Source organism: Pelophylax lessonae (assembly GCF_965119305.1).
Source record: "Pelophylax lessonae genome assembly, chromosome: 2".
In the NCBI taxonomy this organism is placed as follows: domain Eukaryota; kingdom Metazoa; phylum Chordata; class Amphibia; order Anura; family Ranidae; genus Pelophylax; species Pelophylax lessonae.
Genome location: NC_138769.1, coordinates 692,317,548 through 692,343,721, shown reverse-complemented (window position 1 = coordinate 692,343,721; position 26,174 = coordinate 692,317,548). Strand labels below are relative to the sequence as shown.

The 26,174-nt window shown below is 43.3% G+C and overlaps 1 protein-coding gene across 3 annotated transcripts in view; it reads right to left on the bottom strand.

Annotated features, from left to right (window-relative positions):
- NOX4 (NADPH oxidase 4) overlaps positions 1-26,174 on the bottom strand; it is a 428,396-nt gene that overhangs the window by 265,002 nt on the left and 137,220 nt on the right. For all 3 annotated transcript variants that reach the window (XM_082244521.1, XM_082244522.1, XM_082244523.1), the window contains one exon: positions 239-403. In XM_082244521.1, the coding sequence (XP_082100647.1) occupies positions 239-403 (165 nt within the window). The remainder of the gene's footprint in view (positions 1-238; positions 404-26,174) is intronic.

Genomic DNA, 26,174 nt, shown 5'->3' with positions numbered 1-26,174 from the left:
CTTATTGCAAATAAACCTCAATGTATTCTGTCAGTGGGGAAGGCTCCCCACTCTCCCTAAGCTCCCCACTGGCAGAATACAATAGCACTGCCGGAGGGATTCCCCCATTACCACTGTCAGGTTATTTTATTTTCTGCAACCCATTTAGATTCATTGTAGAACAATCGCCATTAACCGTTTATTGATTCTTCTCTTGTCTGACACCATAACCAGCAATGAGACCAATACATTTACTTACTTGACCAGGACTGGCTGTAAAGTTTTCTTTTATCATCCTTATTTCAATGACGTTACATGGATGAAGAATGACGGAAGTGATGGTCACAGGTTTAGCGCTGCGGAAATATCTGTATAACCTCTCAGTGCAGTACAGGCAGAGGGGAGCTGAAATCCACATCCAGGTCTAAACAGAAAATAGACAGCACGTCAGAGAGAGAATTACCATCCATCATGAGGGTTACAGAGTCACTGACTGTCTGAATATTTTACACTAATATTCTAATAATTAAAAAAAAGAAAAAACATTTTAGTACTGGTGTTAAAGCGGTAGTATACTCATCCAAGAAAAAAATAAAAAAAATAAAAACCTGCAAGACAAAGGCATAATGAGCTAGTATGCATCGCATACTAGCTCATTATGAAACACTTACCTTAGAACGAAGCCCCGACACGGACCCCCGGACACCGCTGTGGGCGCTGACATGATCCCTCGGTGTCTCTTTCGGGTTCGGCGGCTCCGGCGCTGTGATTGGCCGGAGCCACGGTGACGTCACTCCCGCGCATGCGCGCGGGAGTGATTTTCCGGCAATTCCTGGCCGCACTCGTCAGCCGCTTCATGCAGTGGTAATATCTCCTAAACCGTGTAGGTTTAGGAGATATTAATTGTACCTACAGGTAAGCCTTATTATAGGCTTACCTGTAGTTAAAAGTGAAAAAAAGCGGTATACTACCACTTTAAACTGAACTCCAGGTATACAGATAATTTGTTTTCTGGCTGGAAAAAAACCCCAGAACTAGTGTTTTTCGAGAGGCATTTTTTCATCTGGAAAAACACTCTAAGGGTCCTTTCACACGGGCGATCCAATTTCCGATCTGCCTGTCAGTTTTTCAGGCGGACCTGATCGGATGCTTCATGCATTCCTATGGGGCAGCAGATGTCAGCGGAGACATGTCCGCTGACACCCGCTGCTATCCGCTTCCGATCCTGTCTGTGAAATCCAGACAGATGGAAACCCTATTTTCCATCCATCTGGAGGATCAGATGGGATCGGATGAGAACGGACAGCTGGGGATCTGACAGCTCTGTCTCTGCACACAGAGCGGAGATGGAGCTGTCATCCGCATGCTCAGCGGGGATCTGCGGATCGATCCCCCCCGCTGAGCAGAACGGACTCCGTCCTGTGTGAAAGGACCCTAACTCTGATAAAAGCTTAAAACCGCCAAAAAACGTGGCTGTTCATCATTTATCTACATTTTTGAGCCATAAGCTTTTGTGGGAGTATAGTTTTGCTAAAAAAAAAGCTAAAAATTGCTACAGCTGGAAAAAAGCTAAAAAAAAAAAACCTTGAAAAACGCTACTGCAAAAAAAGCTGAAAAACTCCTTCTACAGGTACAGCTTTCTACTGATGTTTTGATGACTTCCAGTGTCTTAGGCCTCAGAGCCGGTTCACACTATTACGACTTGTCAGGCGACTTGGTCAGCCTGGCAAGTCACGCACCGTCGGGTCCATTGTGTAGTACAGGAGCCATTCTAATAGGAGCGACACAAGTCGCTCCGACTTAGAAAAAGGGTCCTGTACTACTTCGGGGCGACCTGGAGGCGACTTGCATAGACATTCATTATATGAAGTCCGTGCAAGTCGCGGCGCACGCGACTTCACAGGTCGCCCCCGAAGTCGGAGCGACCTAATGTGAACGGGGGCTCATACACACGGGACGTTATTACAGCTGCTGTTTTTGGCATCAGACATGTTTTTCTGCATCCAGTAAACTCCCCAGCATGCAGTGGGAGCTGGTGCTTAATTTATTTGAGTGGGCGGCCCACAGCCCTCCCAGCCAGTCAGACAACTACATAACCCCCCCCATCGCTCGATCGATTGCCTGTCAGGCCCCCCCCCCGCCAGCCCCTGTACTTACCCCATGCATGTGGCGTCTTCACCCCTGCGTCTCCTCCGGAGTCCTGGCAGTCGATTCTCCTCCCGACCAATCAGGAGTTAGGACTCGCGGCCAATCGGTCTTAGGACTCCCGGCCAATCGGGACTCAGGACCCGCTTCCTGATTGGCCGTGAGGAGAAACAGGAAGACATTTGCAAATATTAATTTAAAGTGTAGCCTATGGAGATTTTTAAGTATCGTAGTCTGACGCCGTTCCACGAGTGTGCGCAATTTTAAACCGTAACATGTTAGGTATCTATTTACTCAGCATGACATCATCTTTCACAATTATACAAAAAAATTGGGCTATATTAATTTTTTTTTTAAATGCAGTGAAATTTTTTTTTTCCCAAAAAATTGCGTTTGAAAGACCGCTGCACAAATACAATGACAACAAATATTGCAACGACCACCATTTTATTCTCCAGCGTCTTTGCTAAAAATATATATATATAATGTTTGGGGGATCAAAGTAATTTTCTAGCAAAAAATACAGATTTTAACTTGTTAACAACAAGTGTCAGAAATAGGCTTAGTCTTTAAGTGGTTAAGTTAATGCCACATGGAGAAAATTCTGTTGTAGGCAACTGGAATAAATGAGATGCATCTGCCTCTTTACATAGTGGACATTGTTCCCTTACTGCCCAAAGCACTGCAGATTACTAGCAAGGGCACCACGTCACAGGAAAGGGCGAATGGGCATTTAGTTGTTCTGTCTTTATTTGTCACCAGCCATTGTATGACATTCCCTTATACCAGCCAAACATGGATCAAAATTCGCCCAGTTCATGGGCTAGCTGGTTGTCTAGTGGTCTATCGATTGACCTGTTTACAACCAGCCTGTCGGGTTTTCCCGAATGATCAGTGCCACTGGCTATAGCCGGCAGCACTGGTCATTGTATTCTAATGGATGGGAAGGCTCCCTGCTGGCACAACACAATAGCGCTACAGGAGCAATTCATATATATATATAGCAGAATACAAATTGGCCTAAATTAATGAAGAAAATCGATTTTTTACATTTTTTTATCAGATGTTTCATAGCAGAAAGTAAAAAATATTATTTTGTTTTTATTTAATTGTCTGTATTTTTCTTTTGTTTATAGCGCAAAAAATAAAAATCGCACCGGAGATCAAATACCACCAAAAGAAAGCTCTATTTGTGGGGGAAAAAAAGGATATCAGTTTTATTTGGGTACAGCATTGCACAACTGCGCAATTACCAGTTAAAGTAACGCAGTGCCGTATCGCAAAAAATGGCCTGGTCAGGAAGGGAGGTGAACCTTCCGAAGCTGAAGTGGTTAAATGTACACTGTGAGCTACTCAATGTGCATTAAAAGCTGAAGCAAGTCACATAGAGCCCACATCATTTTCTTGGCTGAAGGATGTCAAGCATTATCTAGACCAGGGGTCTCAAAACTTTCTCGGCCTTTTGGCTAAGATCAAGTGTAGTATGGACTTTAGCCCTTAGGGGTGTCTCTTCTTCACAGCTAGGACGTTGAGAGCCACTTGTATCTATCCAAGCCATTTAGTCCTTGTGGGGTACCCTCTGCCCGGCCTTGTAGGGTCGTCGATTCAATTCGGCTTCACCTACTTGGGATTCAGTTCTTTCAATCATGGAGGCTTAGCTTTACATGGGTAAGACACCAAGGACAGTCTACATTCAAATACATCTGGTCTAGGAACAACCATTCCACCAGCCTGACTCCTACTCATAAGGACATTTTGATATTCAAATAACTTTTCTCAAGAATCATCCCACTGCTTGCATCAGGGCTGAGGGCTCCTGAAAGGAGTGCTATGTACAGCACCCTGCTGGACCCTCCCACCAACCATGGTCTGCAAGCATTGCAGAAAGAAGCACAGAGATCCAGTGATGACATCACTGGATCCGAAAAAGGGTATGTAATACAAATGGAAAGGTCATGGTTTAAACATTATATTGGCATAGTGAAGAGGAGGAAAGGAGGAACCAGGGAAGGCAAAATATAAGCACAATAACCACTTATGGACCGCCCCATGCAGATATACTGTGGCAGGGCGGCCCTCCTGTGTGAAATCATGTACCTGTATGTGATTTTGTGCACAGGGTCTGGGAGCGTACGTGCATGTGGTCAGCGACCCACTCCCGCTGTGATTGGACACAGCTGGAGCCAATCAGCGGGTCCAGTGGGCGCAATGCAGTGTTCATTTTGGCAGCAAATTTTGATTTAGTTTTAGTCATAGTCTTTTGACTAAAATGCCATTTTAAGCCCCGTACACACGTACCGATCGTCGGCCGAACGATCGGCTGTCTTTTGTCCGTGGGCTGTCGTGAGATGGTTAGGGGACAGTGGAGGGAGGGGAGGATCAAAGTAGACAGTATCAAACTGCCTTTACACAATGCAGAGGATTAACCCCTTAGGTTCCACAGTAAGTATAACAAGCATGCTTTACTGCACATAAAGACTGATTTTACTGTTGTGGCATGCATGCATATATATTTGATGCGCGGTCTGTTTTAACAGCGAACCTGGTAATATAGAAATATGGGAGCTGTCATTCCTAAATTCCTTTTTAAAGATGTAGGCTTTATTATCTAGTGAGTAACTCATCCAGAACAAGCAAGCAGCCAGTGAAGAAAATCAAAAACTCCTATTCATCATGCCTGTTTTAGGTCAATGATTACCTAATTAGCAAACTCAGAATACTCATGGTAGCCAGGGAGTTTTGTATTGTCACAAAATGGGTTGGGAATGGATTTTCCTTGTAGGTTTATTGTAAAGTGTAAAGCCCCGTACACATGTACCGATCGTCGGCCGAACGATCGGCTGTCTTTTGTCCGTGGGCTGTCGTGTCTGTTGAAAACTGCAAAAGACTGCACACGAATTTTGTCGGCCAACAACAGCCGACTGCAGAAGTGATGTCATGTGATGGTTAACTTTCCTTGTCTTTTTTCTTTTCTTAGCATGCCCAGTCTTGCAAATCTGCTGTCTGTCGGACGAAATCTGTACTGACTGGCGAACAATCGGCCGTTCTGGTGTCGGCATGCAAAAATTTTAATGCTTGCACGACAGATTCTGTTCGGCCGAAAGTACGCTGTCGGCTTTCGGAAGCATCATACTAACAAGCCGAAAATCGGCCGACAATCGGTATGTGTGTACGGGCCTTAAGTTTTTTGTCTTTTAACTAGAATGCCATTTTAGTTTTAGTCGTATTTTAGTCTTTTGACTAAAATGCCATTTTAGTTTTAGTCGTATTTCAGTCTTAAAACTAAAATGCTATTTTCGTTTTAGTCATATTTTTTTTTGGTCATATTTTAGTTGCCTAAAATCTCTAGTACATTTTAGTCAACTACAAATCGAATGGGTTTAGGTAAATTGTAATGCATTATTTAAACATTTCTCTTGAATTTCCAAACTAATTATATACAGTGCCTTGCAAAAGTATTCGGCCCCCTTGAACTTTGCGACCTTTTGCCACATTTCAGGCTTCAAACATAAAGATATAAAACTGTAATTTTTTGTGAAGACTCAACAACAAGTGGGACACAATCATGAAGTGGAATGAAATTTATTGGATATTTCAAACCTTGTTAACAAATAAAAAAACGGAAAAATTGGGCATGCAAAATTATTCAGCCCCTTTACTTTCAGTGCAGCAAACTCTCTCCAGAAGTTCAGTGAGGATCTCTGAATAATCCAATGTTGACCTAAATGACTAATGATGATAAATAGAATCCACCTGTGTGTAATCAAGTCTCCGTATAAATGCACCTGCACTGTGATAGTCTCAGAGGTCCGTTTAAAGCGCAGAGAGCATCATGGAGAACAAGGAACACACTAGGCAGGTCCGAGATACTGTTGTGGAGAAGTTTAAAGCCGGATTTGGATACAAAAAAGATTTCCCAAGCTTTAAACATCCCAAGGAGCACTGTGCAAGCGATAATATTGAAATGGAAGGAGTATCAGACCACTGCAAATCTACGAAGACCTGGCCGTCACTCTAAACTTTCAGCTCATACAAGGGGAAGACTGATCAGAGATGCAGCCAAGAGGCCCATGATCACTCTGGATGAACTGCAGAGATCTACAGCTGAGGTGGGAGACTCTGTCCATAGGACAACAATCAGTCGTATACTGCACAAATCTGGCCTTTATGGAAGAGTGGCAAGAAGAAAGCCATTTCTTAAAGATATCCATAAAAAGTGTTGTTTAAAGTTTGCCACAAGCCACCTGGGAGACACACCAAACATGTGGAAGAAGGTGCTCTGGTCAGATGAAACCAAAATCGAACTTTTTGGCAACAATGCAAAACATTATGTTTGGCGTAAAAGCAACACAGCTCATCACCCTGAACACACCATCCCCACTGTCAAACATGGTGGTGGCAGCATCATGGTTTGGGCCTGCTTTTCTTCAGCAGGGACAGGGAAGATGGTTAAAATTGATGGGAAGATGGATGGAGCCAAATACAGGACCATTCTGGAAGAAAACCTGATGGAGTCTGCAAAAGATCTGAGACTGGGACGGAGATTTGTCTTCCAACAAGACAATGATCCAAAACATAAAGCAAAATCTACAATGGAATGGTTCACAAATAAACATATCCAGGTGTTAGAATGGCCGAGTCAAAGTCCAGACCTGAATCCAATCGAGAATCTGTGGAAAGAACTGAAAACTGCTGTTTACAAACGCTCTCCATCCAACCTCACTGAGCTCGAGCTGTTTTGCAAGGAGGAATGGGCAAAAATGTCAGTCTCTCAAATGTGCAAAACTGATAGAGACATACCCCAAGCGACTTACAGCTGTAATCGCAGCAAAAGGTGGCGCTACAAAGTATTAACTTAAGGGGGCTGAATAATTTTGCACGCCCAATTTTTCATTTTTTTATTTGTTAAAAAAGTTTGAAATATCCAATAAATTTCGTTCCACTTCATGATTGTGTCCCACTTGTTGTTGATTCTTCACAAAAAATTACAGTTTTATATCTTTATGTTTGAAGCCTGAAATGTGGCAAAGTTCAAGGGGGCCGAATACTTTCACAAGGCACTGTACTCCTGGAGTAAAAATCTAATATTATAAGGTTTGAGCATGCACTACAGGCACAGATTTAGGCCCCGTTCACATAGGGGCGATCCGACTCCGGGAGGCGACCTCGGAGCGGCCGCCACGGACTTCATAACATTGAAGTCTATGGCGGTCGCCTCCGGGTCGCCCCAAAGAAGCTCCGGACCCTTTTTCTAAGTCGGAGCGACTTGTGTCGCTCCTATTAGAACGGGTCCATAGCTTCTGTATGGGAGGCGACCTACGGCGACCTGTGAGGCGACCAGGTCGCCTCACAGGTCGCCTATGTGTGAACGGGGACTTAGCCGTTGTGATATATAAAATCTTTATAAATAAAACCAAGTTTCATAAACAAACAAAAATATTGCTGTTTGACAAACAGAAATACAACTTTAAAAACAAAAAAAAACCCCAAAAACTGTAAACTCTATTGACTTTAATGTCATTGCACATATTACCTGAATATATCACCAGCATTTTATATTAAGAAAAAAAACCTTTTTAATTTTTACTCTTTTAGCAGCTTAGTAGATGCCCCTTACTTAAGCCTATGCAGTGGTGAAATACATTTTCAAACTTTAATGTGCTATTATTACAGGCTCTGGATGGAATTGTGTTGCTGATTTAGAATGAATGACCAGCAAGAGTAGTGTTTATTTTTATGTCAATTTTCAATTTAGTTTTAGTCATAGTCTTTTGACTAAAATATCATTTTAGTTTTAGTCGTATTTTAGTCTTATGACTAAAATGTCAATTTAGTTTTAGTCGTATTTTAGTAATCTAAATTGTTTTAGTCGTATTTTAGTCGACTAAAATAGTGTTAATTTAGTCGACTAAAATGTCCACAGGGACCCACTAGTCATTCACAGGAAAGGCAGAACAGCGGTCTGTCTATGTATATAAGGCAGACTGCCGTTCTGTCAGAGAGGAAGATTGAGATCTTGTGTTTCTGCTAAACAGAAACACGGATCTCTGTCTTCTTCCAGTTAAGCCACCCCCCACACAGTTAGAAAGAACTCCCAGGGAACACATTCAATGCTTTTATCGCCCCTGATGTTAACCCCTTTCCTGTCAGTGTCATTAGTACAGTGACGGTGCATTTATTTTAGCACCGTATTAGTGTCACCAGCCCCCAAAAAAGTGTCAGATGTCCGATTCGTCCGTCGTAATGTCACAGTCCTGCTAAAAATCGCTGATTGCCGCCATTACTAGTAAAAAAAAAAAAAATTAATAAACGTTTTAAAAACAATAGCTTGTATATAACTTTTTCGTAAACCAATCAATATACGCTTGTTGGAATTTTCTTTTACCAAAAACATGGAGCAGAATAGATATTGGCCTAAATTTATAAGGAAATAAGATTTTTTTTTACATTTTTTTATTGGGTGTTTTTTATAACAGAAAGTATAAAATATTGTTTTTTTTTTCTCAAAATTGTCGCCTTTTTTTGTTTATAGCACAAAAAATAAAAAACGCAGAGGTGATCAAAACCCCCAAAAGAAAACTCTATTTGTGGGGAAAAATGTATTTGGGTACAGCATCACACGTCCACGCAATTGTCAATTAAAGTACCACAGTGCCGTATCGCAAAAAATGGCCTGGTCATAAAGGGGGGTAAATCTTCCAGGGCTTAGATGGTTAAACTTCCGTTTTAAATTTCAAATGTCAAAAGCACAGTATTTTGTAAACAAGCGTGGAGTTTACCTCCCCTACCCTTTGTAGCAATTTGTATATTCCTTACAACATGACAGATGAAATATTTTATGATGCAAACAACATGGCCCCTGAACTAACTGAAGGCACAGGGACCTCATAAACAATATTTCTACAGAACAGAAGACCTACAGAAAGAGAAGGATGTAATAAATGTCAAGAAGACTTGTGGCAACCTTTCCCCTCTCTAGCTGTTCAGGATGATGTCATAACAAAAATGACATCATTCTTTACCAGCAACGTTTTCTGGCTGGGTGCCCTGGGAGACATGACGGACGTTGCCTGTGTTGGGTAAAATAGGGTCACCGGAGGAGGTGGTAGGCAGTTGTGACACCCACACAGGCACAGTCTGGTGCTGACAGGCTTTAGGTAGACAACTTCAACAGAATATAAGCTACACAGGTTCTAATGAAATATGTTTGAAGCCTTGTCCACACGGTGAGAATATTGGACGAACGATAGTATTGAGACATGCTTGAGGTCCAGCCACCATTTTAACTTTTGAAGTGGTGGCTCCTGATATGTCCATGTTCGCTTAATTGATGCCACGGTTCCATGTGAGGAGACTCTCTGTATTGGCCAACTTCGCTTTTCAGGACCGAACAGGACCTAGACTAAGGTGACCAGATTTTTAAAATGAAATCCGGGACATATTTTTTTTTTAATTGACAAATGGCACAGGACTGCATAATACACAGAGCACTGGGCACATGACTGCATAATACACAGAGCGCTGGGCACATGACTGCATAATACACAGAGCACTGGGCACATGACTGCATAATACACAGAGCACTGGGCACATGACTGCATAATACATAGAGCACTGGGCACATGACTGCATAATACACAGAGCACTGGGCACAGGAATACATAATACACAGAGCACTGGACACAGGACTGCATAATACACAGAGCGCTGGGCACAGGACTGCATAATACACAGAGCGCTGGGTACAGGACTACATAATATACAGAGTGCTGGTCACAGGACTACATAATACACAGAGAGCTGGGTACAGGACTACATAATATACAGAGCACTGGGCACAGGACTGCATAACACACAAAGCGCTGGGTACAGGACTACATAATACACAGAGCGCTGGGTATAGGTCTGGGTACAGAATTATATGGACTACATAATACACAGAGCACTGGACACAGGACTGCATAATACACAGAGCGCTGGGCACAGGACTGCATAATACACAGAGTGCTGGGTACAGGACTACAAAATATACAGAGTGCTGGGCACAGGACTACATAATACACAGAGCGCTGGGTATAGGACTGGGTACAGAACTATATGGACTACATATTACACAGAGCACTGGACACAGGACTGCATTATACACAGAGCACTGGGCACAGAACTGCATAATAAACAGAGCACTGTATTAGCACTGTTATTATGGGGACATAGATAGCTGAGGTTGGACATGTTCTTCTGCTCCCAAGTCATAATTGCGTCTACTTCTCATCATAGAGAGAGGCTGCGAGTTACCCCCTGTTTCCTTGTGTTGTATGCCATTGTGTTGTCAAACCTGAGGATCACCGAAGACCCCAATATTAGATGACGGAAGGCCTGTAACACCTACAACACTGTCCGGAGTTCCAGGATGTTCGAGACTATCCCACGAGGAGGAAAGTCCCATCTGCCCTGCGCCATCTCCGAAAGACAGTGGGCACCCCAACCTATATTGCTGGCATCCAAATTTACAATGACCCATGAGACAGGAGCTATGGAATATGCAATTAGGGAGCTTTTTCAGCTGAAGCCACCAGGGAAGGCACCCCTTCATGGATGGAGTTAAGTAGATGCGTTGGTCCTTGTCTACTGTGCTCCACTGCTGGAGGAAGCCTCTCTGGAAGGGCCACATTCTCCACAGAGCCCACTTTACCATGGGAGCTGTGGTGACCATGGTCCTGATGACCTTTAGACACTGCCGGGCATGGAGATGAGAGGAAGAGAGAGTGAGAAGTATCCTGTCTAGGACCACCGGAATCTTCTCCTTGGGCAAAGAGAGGGTGCCTCTTGCCGTGTCGAACTGAGCCCCTTTTCTTGAGACAGGAGGAGAAGGTTGTCTAGGTAATGGTGGAGCCGAATAACTTTGATTCTTATTAGACTACAACCGCCAACAAGACTTTCGAAAATGTGCAAGGTGATGTCGTAAGCCTGAAGGGGAGACATGTAAATTGTAGTTAAGTGTGACCGATGGAAACCCGGAGATACTGTTGAAAGTTTTTTGCTACAGGAACATGGAAATAAGCATCCTTTAGGTCTATTGATGCCAGCCAGTCTCCCGGCTGGACCGACTGCTGGATTGTTAACAGTGTTTCCATCTTGAACCTCTCTCTTGATAAACTGATTTAGATGGGTACCATTATTTTTCTGTACCATGATGAGAGGTGAGTAGATTCCTTGCCCCCGCTCGTCCTCAAGGACGGAAATGGCAGCGCCCTGAATTACTAGGGATTCCACGTAGGACAGAAGTGTCTGCCTTTTTTCTGCTGAAAGGGGAAGGGAAGTGGGGAGGAACCTGAGCCTAGGAGTGCTGCTGAAAGCCCAGGTATGTCCGGAAGAAACCATTCTGACGGTCCATGAGTCCCGGATTGAGGTCGCACAGACATGCCGAAAGTGGAGAAGACGAAGCTCCACCTGACATGTCTGAGTGGGCCCAATCTCAAAAGGATTTAGTGATTTCTCAGTCCCCAGTAGATACACTCTCGGGGGATTTCCAGCTTCTTCCAAACCCCCTGCCAGGCTTGTAGCCACGTGCTTCCCTAGTACAATCTGGATTCTGCTTCTTGGGTTGAGACCGTTTCTGATTCAGTAGCCGCCGGTCTTGGGGAAGGAACCCTGACCTACCACCCTTGGCCTGAGTTATGGCGCTATCTAACTTATTCCGGAAGAGGAAAGAACCCTCAAAGGGAATACGGCACCACACCTGCTTGGATGCAGGATCAGCTAAACAAGGCCGAAGCCAAAGAGCGTGCTTGGCAATGACAGAGGACAGCATAACCCGGGCCACAAGGCGGATGATGTCAATAGAAACCTCTCCCAAGAAGGCCGATGCCATCTTTAGCTCCTAAATAGGAGAGCTTCTGGCCATCTCTTCCGAGACATTCCTAAGGGTCTCATTCATATTATCCGTCCATATCTCCATCACCTTGGACAATGCTGCTAGAACTAAGGCCAGTTCAATGCCAGCTGTTAGATAGACTCGCTTGAGGTCAGAATCAATCCGTCTTTCCAGAGGGTACATGAACGACACTGTATCCTCTAACGGAAGGGTCACATGGTTAACAAGTCTCATCACAGCCGTGTCCACGAGTGGCGGAGACTCCAGGTGTTTCACCTCTTCCTCCTTAAAGGGATATCGTTTTGACATCTTCGAAAGCATGGAATTTTTTCTCTCCACTTTACTCCATTCGTCCGTGATGACTTCTCCCAATTCTAGTTATGGTAGGAACAGGGCACCGTACAGGTGCTCCGGAGGAGGACAAAAAAGGAACACAGATGCCGAACAGGAGCAAAGATTTATGGGAGTGGGGTCAATAGGGTAGGATTGGAAGCAGGGCAAAACCCAAACGTATGCTCCCATGGAGTCTGTCAGGAAAGATTAATTGTGTTGAATGAGGAATTAATATTAATATTTAAATGAAAGTCTTTGTTACCGGAGTTAGGCTTTAGAATAGTTTAAAGTGCTTTTTTGTGCTTTCACTTGCAATTTTTAAAGTTGGTGACAGGGTCTCTTTAAGATGTTCTACTTGAACTGCCACATTTCTGTTATGAGTACATTTTCCCTTTTTAGATCTCATTAAAACGCATGCTTCACTCATCCATAATATAGCTTTCTATTTTATGAATGGCTGATATTTCTTCAATTAATCACTCCATAAAGAACCAACAAGCTACCTCCAGATTGTGGTTTTCAAACCTAATTACTTTCTGTGATGCTGTTTAAACAAAATATGGTGGCGGCAGGCATCAGGGACCGCTTACTGCTGGATTCATGTTTATATGTAGATTTTTATTTTTCCAAAAATTACGCACTTGAGCTTTCCAAAATCCCAGCTATCTGTGACAGATGAAATAACAGAATTGAATATTGTCCTAGTACACCTGTTCCATACAGTTTTTATCCCCGTGATCTTGTTAAATTTAAATTGTGTGTTTATTTTTCCTGACTTTGCCAAGCAATTTAGGCTACGCACACATCGAGACGTTGATATTTTTACAGGCGTTTTTACAGACGTTTTTCCAGGCGTTTTTGTGCAGGCGTTTTTAAGTTGACAAGTGACCAATGAAAAAAAATAAAAACGCTTGTAATCTGCCAAAAAGAAGCTCATGTACTTTTTTGAGCGACAGGCATTTTGCTTAAGGCAACAGAACGCTCAGATGTGAACAGGGGCCATTGAAATAATGGGATTTGTCTTGGGCGTTTTTAGAGCTGAGGCTTAGAGCAGAAAATCGCCCAAAAATGCCTAGATGTGAACTGAGCCTTATGCAGTGGCAAATCTTTTTTAAATTGTTTTCACTAGATAAAAAACATTGATAAAGAAGCCAGATATTATATACATAAGCCACCAGAGCCACAAACTCAGGGGTGCAGTTTTTGGCACGAAGAGAGATGTCCTACCCCAAGGCTGCCCTTACACCAATCCAGGCTTTCTCAACCCCAGATTAACCCTTGAAATAATTTTCAGGTCTCAGGAAACCTTTTCAAAAACCAGTTTATTGGTGGCTAGTATGAATAATGCCCTACCATACAGAGGTGGTCAGAATGCCACCCTTACAGAGAGCTTAAAAAGACCATTGGGTTCATACAGCTGGCTCTGGCAAGTGGAGTTGACCCTACAAAAAAAACTGTTGGAGGTCATCAGTCTCAGCTCAAGAAACCCCTAGCAACCTCTGGAAGACCCCAAAGGTTCCATAGAACCCTGGTTGAGAACATCTGATCTATCAGAACACCCAGGTCCATATAAAGCAAAAAAAAGAGCAGCACTCACGGGTCTTGAAAGGTGAACGCACAATAACAATTTTATTTGATGTTTCAAGGAGGCACAAGCTCGTTTTCATCAGGTCCAAATCCACCACTGAACCCTAGTTGAGAAAGGCTGCACCAATCCCTTACAACAATTGGTCTCGTAACGCTAACCCTCTTTGTAAATATTATCAAAGGAATAATACCGTGGTAATGAAAAAATATGTATTGAAAATCAAAAAGCTGCTAGCAACACAATCGACAAAAAATTGTATACACACTCTAAATATAAAAGTGCAGCGCTGGAAAAATAAATAAATAAATAAATAAATATATATATATATATATATATATATATATATATATTTATATATATCATATATACACACTCGTGAAGAGTCAAAAACAATAAACTTCATGTTGACAAGTCCACAGAATCACAACAAAAAAGTCCAGATAAGATCCACATTCCGGAAAGGTGCTTAAGTGAAAGTGCTTTGAAACATTGTATGGAGAAAGAGATGTCCAGATACCAGTAGTCACCAATGTGACAAGTCCACCACCACACATAAAGTTATTGCGCTTACCAGAAGCTGTGGACCCAGGTACCATACAGTAAATGGGTCAGACATGCAGGGATAATTAGCAACGACTTAGGGACCCCAATCGCTCAGCAATCTTCAATGTGGATAACCACAATGTATCACCACAGTTTTGATGGGAATGGACCTTGCCTGAACAATATCTCCAGGTTTAGGCCAGTATGTAAAAAAAAAGTAGTCGCTCATAGTGTAAAACCATTTAAAACACCTTTGTTCAAAAAGTACAGAAAACTTACAAAAATCTGCAGGTAAACAGCATTTGTAATGTGGAATGACCTCAGTGGGAAAGAGTACCCTAAAAGGTTATTATACTTACCTCCTATATGTGGGCAGGTTGAAACAGTTAGTTGGGTGCTGTCCCGGCCAGGAGAGTAGAAATTCATGTTAAAATTAAGCTTTAACCACTTTAACAAGAGGGGAGGAAAGTGGGAGAAACCAAATCACATGGTAAACAAGTTGTAGTGGCCCAAAACTTCTAGATGTCAGCATACTACAGAACAATAGTAGCCTGATGCAGTTCAATACAATACAGAAAAAATACTTATACAGTAAGTTATTAAGAACTCTTTCAGGAAGGATCTCTTGGTAGGTGAGACTCTACCAAATTCCTCAACGTATGGTCTTTTCAATCATTTTTAGACATGCATGTATATAAAACAAATAAAAATAATGCAAATTTCTTAATGTTTTGAAAACCTTTTCATGAATCATTTCTAATTCTCTATGTACATATTTTAACCTGTGCCTATTAGAGGTTCTGCTTCCAGCTTGAGCTACACAATGGTTGTGCTTGTTATAATGCATGGGTTATGGATATAGTCAGGGCTTGAGTCCTGCGGGAAAGCATGGGAACGGCGTTCCTGTACTATTTCCACAGCAGGAACGCCGTTCCCGTTCCCCCCGAGCCCGGACATGATCCCAGCGCCACCTCTTGCTATTGGATGGCGGGTCAGTAAGCCCAGATTGCGACCTGCCATCCCCGAGCATCGCTGTAAACTGACTGTCACTGAGCCGCACTACAGGAAGCAGACCCAATGCTTCCTGTATAGTGCCGACTCCCACAGGCGGAGTGATACCAAATGTACTCCGCCTCCACCTGTGACAGGACACAGGCGCCATACAGAAGGCATCAGAAGGCATCAGAAGCTGCAGAGAGGGAGCCAGGGAGGTAAGAGAGAGGGAAAGAGAGCGAAGAGGTGGAGAGAGAGAAATTAAAGAGAGGTAGTAAGAGAGAGAGATGAGAGAAACAGAGAGATGGAATTAAAGCAATGTAAAAAGACAATGTAAAGTGTAAATGTGCTAGTGTGCTCTAAACAATATTCAAAAATGAAAAAAACATTTGATATTTGTGCAATCAGAAATTAATAATAGTTATAAAAAAGTCAATAGGACCTTGTGCAATTAGCAAAGGAGAAAGAAAAAAGTGTATAGTGTGTGGGGACTTAGCTAGGTGGCGGGTATGGATGACCCCTTGGGGGGTGCGTTTACACAGGGAGATAGCCGAGAAGTGGTTGCAAACAACAGTTTGGTTTATTCTTGCAATTTACTTTACACCAGTGCAAGCCTCAAAAACATCAAAATAAAAATAAAACACAAAATAAATCCTTGCCACTGTGGGCGGCTACCTTCTCACATACAGGAACCTACCTACGGAGTCTGTCTCCAACCTACTGTTGGGCAAACTTTGCTGATCCTACAGCAGACACTCAATAGTCCATTTATTTTCTCTTCACATAACAAATGTCCATTGAACATGTCCCTTTTCCTCTTCACATTGAACAAGTCCCTTTGTTTGTCTCTTCACATAGCAGCCATTCCTTTGCTTGTCTCTTCACATAGCAAACAGTTCATTTATTTCTTCCACATAGAAACAATCCCAGACCTCACCTTGAGTAGTCTTCACACTTTTTACCCTCCTCAGCGCACATCGCTTCAGGAGGTCTTCTCCCATGCTCACACAGCGTCGGGAGGCACACATCTGACTGTCCTCCTCTCCCCAGCTTCACACAGCGTCAGGAGGCAGCAATCAATAGACTTCCTTTGGACAAATTATAGAGGCCTTAACTTCCTCATTCCGAACAGCTGAAGGCCTTTCAACTTCCTTAAGCCGTCCTGGCTACCTTTCCTGCTGCCTTTGCAGCCGACACCCTATAGTAATTGGTGAATTTTCTAAACCAGGTGGAAATGTATCTCCTGTCTGTGACTACATCCAAAGATTTACCTGACTTCCTGTCACAAGTGCTAAAGTGCTAAACAGTAGTATCTGTGTGACACCAGTGATAAGAGTGGCATAAATTAGCATATATCTTAAAACACAACAGAGTTCATTACACCTAATAAATGAAGGTGCGTGGTATTAACCACTTCAGCCCCGAAAGGTTTTACCCCCTTCCTGGCCCTATTTTGTGATTCGGCACAGCGTTACTTTAACGGACAATTGCGTGGTCGTGCAATGCTTTACGTCCTTTTTTCACCACAAATAGAGCTTTCTTTTGGTGGTATTTGATCACCAGTGCAATTTTTATTTTTTGCACTATAAAAAAAAGAGCAACGATTGTGAAAAAAACAATATTTTTCACATCCTGGCTATGGCCTTTGAAAACGTCACCGGATGTGACGAAACGCGTCAGACGCGTGCCGCACAACGTAAGTCATGTGACTATTGGAACGCAAGCCGGAATTACCTCCGATCGCCACTCTGCACGCTTTGCATTGCAAGTCACGGACACCAGCACTTTAGCTCCTTGCTGGAGCCTGCTATAAAAACGTTGTTAAACCTTTATTTTTGGATTAAACCTTTGATCCCAACAATATTATACCATCTGGAGTTTTTTCTTCCTTCCTTATTTCCATTGGAGCGGCCTTATAAAATGCTGGGGAGAGAGACCACGGCACAGGAGAGGCTTAAACGGGACTTACCACTAAGCTTTTTCGGTCTCAATATTATAAGATATGTGAGACCCACTTCATCTGGTAAGTCACCCAACCTATAAATTACTGCACGGGAAGAAGGCCTTTTGAAGCACCTGCACTTTTATTAGTTACTATATTACAAACTTATTTAAGAGCACGTTGCACATAAACTTAAGGAGAATTTATTTGCACAAATTTTTTTTTAAGAATTAATTTGTTGGACATTTTTTGAAATTATATACACATTGTACACTAGAAAAATAGGAAAAAGTTTTTTATTAATGTATGGACTTGGAATATTGATTAATTGATTTGTATTTATTTGCACATTGGCACAATTTGTATATTGAGTAATTGATTCGTAAATTTATTTGCACATTAGCACTTTTATACATAATTTATATTCACATAATATTATATAAACTCTTTTAGCAAGTGCTGTAGATAGCCCTAATTTTAGGACTATTTTTTCCATATATACACGTGCAGCGTCCCACTCATGACACGTGGGAACTGCAAATGTATTACTACTTTGTCATTGCTGTATTGCAAGTGCATTGCTACATTTGTTAATCCCTGTTCATAGGCTGGTCAAGTGTGCTTCATACTTCCCACCACAAGATGGGGATAGCACCACTTTGGGATATCTATCCCAGCTCAGGTTTATCTGTGGTCAGTTGTGCAGTTCAGGAAGTCAGTGTGTGGAGAAAAGCACCATGTAGAGGTTAGAGAAGGTCAGTCCTAAGAAGGGACAAATTGGAACTGCTTAAATCAAAGGGTAAAAGCCAACCAAACGACAGCAAAGACCTTTGAGAATAAAGGTGAAGGATTCCTTAGCCACTGGCAACCTCACCAAATTTCACTGGATTCTAAAGGGACCAGAAACAAGTAAGCATTATACTGAACCACAGCCTGAGTCAAGACCTACCAAAACCTATTAACAGTGGATCAGCAGAATTCCTCTATTTACCCAGAGACTGTATTCTATCTGGATGTTTATGCTGCAATCAAAACCAGTCACAGTAAAAGTTGTGAGTTGTATCCTACCACTGTCTACCTCATTCTTCACTATTGCTATTACAACTGGTTGTACCACCATTAACGGTACTGGCGTCACGACTAATACCACCAAGGGACCCAGCCACCACAAGCACTCTAAACACCACTGTCATCACGGGCACCTCAACCACCATCTTGGCTGGCGTTTCCCTATCACAGAGCGTGCCCCGGAGGATTTCGTGCTGTCTTCCTCTTCACTGTGCGACCAGCCCAGGGAGGCTTTCTGCTAACCGTGAGTAAACCAATGAACTGTATCATTGCTGTCTCTCATCGGCCCACCGTGCACCTCACGTGTCGACCCTGCGGTTCTGGCTCGTCGCATAAAAATTTGGCGTCACGAACAGTATATTAACCCCTGCGCCTTATCTAAAAGACTGTTGCATCAGAATAAGCCCCTTTGCTTTATTGAGAGACTGTTTACTTATTGCACACTGTGTGGGGCCACAGAACTGTTTAAACTGTTTCAAAGTCGCATGGAAGTGTTATCCTAGTTATCGGCATAAAAATCGCATCCAAAGAGAGGAAATCAGACATTTGTGTGTCAACAAAACTGCTTGCTGTATTTGAATTGACTGTTTCTATTCACTTAAAATGGCTGCCGGAGACCTTCTTGTTCAAAAATTTCTGCGCCATCACTGTGGATAAGTTAGTGACACCCCCTGAAGAGTGGGAAATTTTGGTGCCACCCATTTATGCAAAATTGTCCGGCCAGCCCGCCTTACCTTTGCTGTGTCAATCCTGGGAGGAGAGTGTGACAAGCGCACGCCCCAGAAGTCACGAGACTTTGCATGCGAGCAAAAGAGAAAATAATCGCATTGCTTGCCGTCCGAGCAGTAATCGCAACCTGTCAGCTGCCTCTGCTAACTATAAGCAGCACTAATAGCAGGAACTCTGCCAGAGACCCAAAATCAACATTGCTGCAGCATTGTATTCAGCCGACACTAAATTCTTAAAGGGCCATACACCCGCAAGACAGCGGTCGCCCATAGCAACACCGCACAAAAAGTGTCTAAAAACGCAATTGACTTACCTAGCTATAATTCACCTGCTGTCACCATGTCTGTGCATGAAGATGACGTGCAGCCTGACCTCAGCGGACCCCCTGCAGCAGCTGCAGTCGGTCCCAGTGCAATACCAACCGCTGCAGCACCAAGCTTAATGCCTTTAACCATGCCTTATTATTTTGGGGCCCCCTGGTTCCCATGATATTCTGGAGAAATTCATACTTTAAGGGACTTTAAAGAAAAAATTCTTGCTGTGTTCAGATTGTACCCTGTATCCTCAGAGCAACAGATGGAGATTCTTCTTGCGCAATTGGAAGGAGCTGCGCTCAGAGAAGTGAAATCTTGGCCGAGCTCAGAGAGAAAGACCATGGAGCAGATTTTTGAACGTCTCTACACCACCTTTGAACCCAGGACTGTGTCAGAGGTCAAGATGAGGTTCTTCAGCAAGAAACAGCAATCTGGTGAGTCACTCAGAGACTTTGCATTATCTTTGCAGGAAGCCCTTAGAGCTGTTGTCCAAGTAGACCCCCGTGAGGCAGAGAATCAGGACAAAACCCTGAAAGAACAATTTATTGAAGGCGTCAATACAGACAATCTAAAGAGCCAACTAAGAATGTTAGCCGCCCAACATCCAGGAGCTACCTTCTTAGATTTTAAAGAATTAGCCATCAGCATACTGGGAAAAAGCCCACCAACAGAACCTGTTAGATCTGTTGAAGTGCCTGTATCACAGCTGGTTACCCCTGCAAAGTCTTTACCTATAGTCAGTCAGTCGAACCAAGCTCCAGTTCCTGACGCAGTTGCTGCCTTGACTGAGCAAGTCCATTTCCTGACTAAAAGTCTGGAAAAAGTCCACCAAAAGTTGGAACAATGGGAGAAACCATTAATGCTAGAGGATGAGAAACCTGTGTCCAGAAGACTCTTCCCCTCTAATTATAGAGAGACTTATTCCAGAAATTCTGGCGGATGCCCCCCTGACCGCACTAGCACCCCTAAGCGGCCAATCTGCACGTACTGTCACAAACCAGCTCATACAGAAGCAACCTGCTGGCAGTTAAACGGGAAACCCCCGAGGCCAAGGACCACCCCTCGGGAGGTAAACCAATAGGTCCAGAAGATCCCCACTGGATGCCAAGATACGTTGGATCCCGTCCAGAAGTGACACTTCAAATAAATGGAGTTCCTTTTGTTGCCCTAGTTGACACCGGATCCCAAGTCACCACTATCCAACAAGCAGCATTTGAAAAATACTGGGATCAAAATCAGCTTACCCAGCCTCCAGAATCCTGGCTGAGTCTCATAGCCAGTAACGGCAAACCCATACCAGTCCATGGTTATTGGGAACCTACCATTCAAGTAGGAGGAACTACACTTCCTCGACAAGGCCTTATTGTGGTACGAGTCAGAGACAATAACCCTAACCCTCCAATAGTCCTAGGAATGAATGTCCTCAGGAACTGTTATGTTGAGATGCTAGAAGCCTTGCACCAGTTAGTGCCTACTGCCTCTCCTGATTCTAAGAAGGTGATCCAACAAACCATCCGTGTACTAAATGCGCAACAGAGATTCACCAACGAAAAAGGAGAAATTTGCTGTGCCCGCATCCGGGATAAGCAACCTGTGATCCTCAAACTCAACACCGAAACGCTCTTGTGGTGCCGAGCTGTAGTCGGAATTCAAGGTCAAGACTACCAAGCCCTGGTAGAGCCTGTTGTTTTGGAAGACTATCCTCTAGTTAGAGCTGCAAGGAGCCTAGTAACCGTCTCTGAAGGTAAAGTGCCTATACGACTTCTAAACTTGAGTGATAGCAGTGTAACACTAACAAAACACCGTCCTATCGCCCAGCTAATCCAAGTCACTTTTCAAGATGTCATCAGTGTGGCTACAGCTACCAGAGAGCAAATTACCAATAGACAGAACCCACAGGACCAAAATGTAAACATCCTGGTGGAAAGAACTTCATGTGGGAGATGCTTCCACACCAGCAAACCAAATTGAGGGAGTACTAAAAATTGTGAAGGAGCTTCACCGTGCCTTCAGTAAGCATTCCACAGACTATGGAGAAGTGGATATCATCAAGCACTCCATCCCTACAGGTTCACACCCACCGATCAAGGAAAGATATCGGCCTATACCACCAACTATGTACCAATCAGTAAAGCAAATGATCCAAGAGATGAAGGACTCCAATGTCATTAGAGACAGCCATAGTCCATGGGCTGCACCTCTAGTCCTTGTCCGTAAAAAGGATGGTAACATCAGATTCTGTGTGGATTACAGAAAAATTAACCAAATCACCCACAAGAATGCTTACCCTTTACCACGCATAGAGGAATCTTTGACAGCTTTAGGATCTTCAGCCTACTTCTCTACCCTTGATTTAACCAGTGGATACTGGCAAGTACCAATGGCACCTGAAGATCGTGAGAAGACTGCATTTACCACCCCTATGGGCCTATTTGAGACATGGACTCAAAGTCAAACCATCTAAGTGCTATCTACTGAAGTCGGAAGTCAAATACTTAGGGCATATTGTAAGCTCTGAAGGTGTTAAACCGGATCCAGAGAAGATAGCCGCAGTCCGAAATTGGCCTACTCCTACTACAGTGAAAGAAGTGAGGAGTTTTCTCAGTTTCGCAGGATACTAAAGGCGCTTTATTCCTCATTTTGCCCAAATTGCGGGGCCAATATTAGAACTTCTGAGAGGACATCCTAAGAGGTACCAAAAGTCTCCAATACCAGTTGAACGGAACACAGAAAGAGAAATTGCTTTCCAGCTCCTAAAGAAGAAGTTAACAGAACCACCAATCCTAGGCTATCCAGATTACCAGCAGCCATTTTATCTTTACACAGATGCTAGTAAGAAAGGGCTGGGAGCTGTCCTGTCGCAAGTACAAGAAGGTAAAGAAAGAGTTATTTCCTACGCTAGTAGATCTCTTAGAGGTACTGAAAGAAATGACCAAAACTATAGTTCCTTCAAATTGGAATTCCTCGCACTTGTGTGGGCTGTTACAGAAAAATTTAAAGATTACCTTGCCGCAACACCATTTGTGGCCTTCACAGATAACAACCCGCTAGCACATCTTAATACCGCTAAGCTGGGAGCATTGGAACAAAGATGGGCCTCACGCCTAGCTAACTACGATTTCACCATAAAATACAGAACAGGAAAAGCAAATGAAAATGCGGATGCATTATCTCGTCTGCCTACCCAAGAAGACCCTACTACACAGGAAGGTGTTTGGGAAGAGGTAGAAATGCCAGCTTTTTACAAAACTTTTTGCCCAACAAGACATTATCACCATCAAAGGAAGAAAAGTCCTTAACCTTCAATAACAAGTGGATCCAAGATCCCAAGTGGACAAAGAAAGGTGGATCAAGCTGCAAAATGAAAGCAGAGTGTTGGGAGAACTGCAAGATTTCTTCACCAGCGGAAGAACACCTGAAAGAATTCGCAGGAGAAATGCTGATCCAGAATTGTCAAAACTTTGGAGACACAGAAAACATCTCTTCCTACAGAAGGGCCTACTATTAAGAAGAACTTTAGACCCAATTACCTGGGATCGTCTATACCAAATCTTAATACCACGCCGAGATGCAAGAATCATTCTTCAGATGTATCATGATCAATCAGGACACTTTGGTGTGTAGAAGACAGAAGCTACCATCCGTAGAAGATTCTACTGGATCGAGATGAGAGGAGACATTGAAAAGTGGTGTCGAGAATGTTCCACCTGTGCTGTTGGAAGAAATGAAAAACATGACCAAAAAGCACCCTTACATCCCATTGTAAGCAGAACACCGCTAGAAAAAGTTGCAATTGACCATGTGAAGCTGGAACCAAGTCGCTCAGGTTACACATATGCCATGACCATCATTGATCACTATACCAAATTTGTTGTAGCCGTACCTGTCAAGGACTTGACCACTAAAACAACTGCAGATGCCTTCTGGAAACATTTCCTATTGCCATATGGATGCCCAGAAAGAATCCTTACAGATCAGGGATCTGCCTTTGAGTCGCAACTCTTCAAAGAACTGTGTACACTTCACAATTGCCAGAAGATCAGGACCACAGCCTACCACCCCCAAGGGAATGGACTTTGCGAGAAAATGAACCAAACTTTAATTGAGATGTTAAGAGCAGTACCACCTGCTACAAGAAGTGATTGGCCTACTCTATTGCCTCAATTGATGTACACCTACAATAACACCGTTCACTGTTCTACTGGATATACACCTTACTATCTCATGTTTGGCCGACAAGGTAAACTACCTGCTGACCATACTTTGGGCGTACAAGTGCCTGATGCAATCAACCCTCTATCAAAGACTGATTGGGTGAGTGAGCACCAAAGACGTCTAATTGATGCACAAGAAATTGTTCAACATCGCATGGAACATGCTCATGAAAAGCAACAAAAAGATTATAACCAATCTGCCAAAGCAGAACCTCTCATAATAGGTGACCATGTGTGGTTAAAAAACGACCATCGCACCAGCAAGTTAGATAGCAAATGGGAGAGAGAACCTTACACCATTACAGCTATTCTCAATCCAGAGACTCATACTTATGAGATCACCAAAGAAAACAAATCACGTGTAGTACATCGCAATCGCCTTAAGTTATGTCTCAAGGAAAGTACTCAAGAAGAAACTCTTCAAGAAGAAGCTGTCCAAGAAGAAACACAATCCATAGAACCAGAGCCTACAAAATCATCTGATTCAGAGAATCCACTACAGTCTTTTGGAAAAGCATTATTAGACTCTGATCCTTTACAGTGGTTCCTTACACCATGGCTCAATATCTTAGTGCCTGCCAAGACCAATACAACCACACTTCAACCAGAAGAGCGATCTCAAGAAGTGTCTACTACAGCTCAAGAGACACCAAGTTCCCTTGAAACAAGACCTGTAGAAACTCAGCCGCTACGAAGATCCGGCAGGACTACAAGAGGACAACCACCTGTCCGTTATAAGGATTTCCTGCACCAGCAGCCGAGAAGACAACTACCAACCCTGCCATCTCATCGTTGAGTGCATCCTTACATTGTCTGAAGTTCCAGAGTGAGAAGAAGACTTACTTGTGATATCATGTTTATTTCCTTTAAAGGACTTTTTAACAGGACTACTTACCTACTGTTTTGCAACGTTCAAGCTTGCACCCGGAAATAGACTTTCACGTACCTGAGCCTCCGTGATATTCTTCTTTTGACATTTTTTTCTGTGCCCAGGGAACGGACTCATACCCTGTGAGCCTCCTGAGATGTTATTTTTGTTTTGTTTTTCCCTTTTTGCATCTCATCGTGGACTATTCTGGTTTTGCCATATATCACCAGTCTTCAGAGGAAAAACTACACCCCTTTTTGTCACCTTTTGACACATTTCGTTTTTGCCTGAGATATGTTTGCCTAATCCATTTTACTTGCAGATACAAGAAGTACAAGAATGGGGTTATGTTGTTATTTCCTATGCATGCATGCTTTTCCCTTTCTCTTATATCTTACAGGAAGACACAACATCGAGTCAAAAATGTGTCCAGGTCGACACACGTTTTACCATGGGGGTATGCAGCATCCCACTCATGACACGTGGGAACTGCAAATGTATTACTACTTTGTCATTGCTGTATTGCAAGTGCATTGCTACATTTGTTAATCCCTGTTCATAGGTTGGTCAAGTGTGCTTCATACTTCCCACCACAACATGGGGATAGCACCACTTTGGGATATCTATCCCAGCTCAGGTTTATCTGTGGTCAGTTGTGCAGTTCAGGAAGTCAGTGTGTGGAGAAAAGCACCATGTAGAGGTTAGAGAAGGTCAGTCCTAAGAAGGGACAAATTGGAACTGCTTAAATCAAAGGGTAAAAGCCACCAAACGACAGCAAAGACCTTTGAGAATAAAGGTGAAGGATTCCTTAGCCACTGGCAACCTCACCAAATTTCACTGGATTCTAAAGGGACCAGAAACAAGTAAGCATTATACTGAACCACAGCCTGAGTCAAGACCTACCAAAACCTATTAACAGTGGATCAGCAGAATTCCTCTATTTACCCAGAGACTGTATTCTAGTCTGGATGTTTATGCTGCAATCAAAACCAGTCACAGTAAAAGTTGTGAGTTGTATCCTACCACTGTCTACCTCATTCTTCACTATTGCTATTACAACTGGTTGTACCACCATTAACGGTACTGGCGTCACGACTAATACCACCAAGGGACCCAGCCACCACAAGCACTCTAAACACCCCTGTCATCACGGGCACCTCAACCACCATCTTGGCTGGCGTTTCCCTATCACAGAGCGTGCCCCGGAGGATTTCGTGCTGTCTTCCTCTTCACTGTGCGACCAGCCCAGGGAGGCTTTCTGCTAACCATGAGTAAACCAATGAACTGTATCATTGCTGTCTCTCATCGGCCCACCGTGCACCTCACGTGTCGCCCCTGCGGTTCTGGCTCGTCGCACACGTACACACACTTTTTTTTATTTTTGAGGTTGGGGGTGGTAATCTTGGGTGAGTTCCCACACTTATTTTCCCAGGACTTGACCCCTGGATACAGTGTATCCTCTGTATCACCAGGCAAATGTAGGCTCAAAAGAGGGCTGATGTGCAGGAACTGCCCGATGTTCAACAGAGCAAAACACAACGGATTATAGGCTTTGCTTAAGGCAGTTCCCAGGTTGTGGCCCTC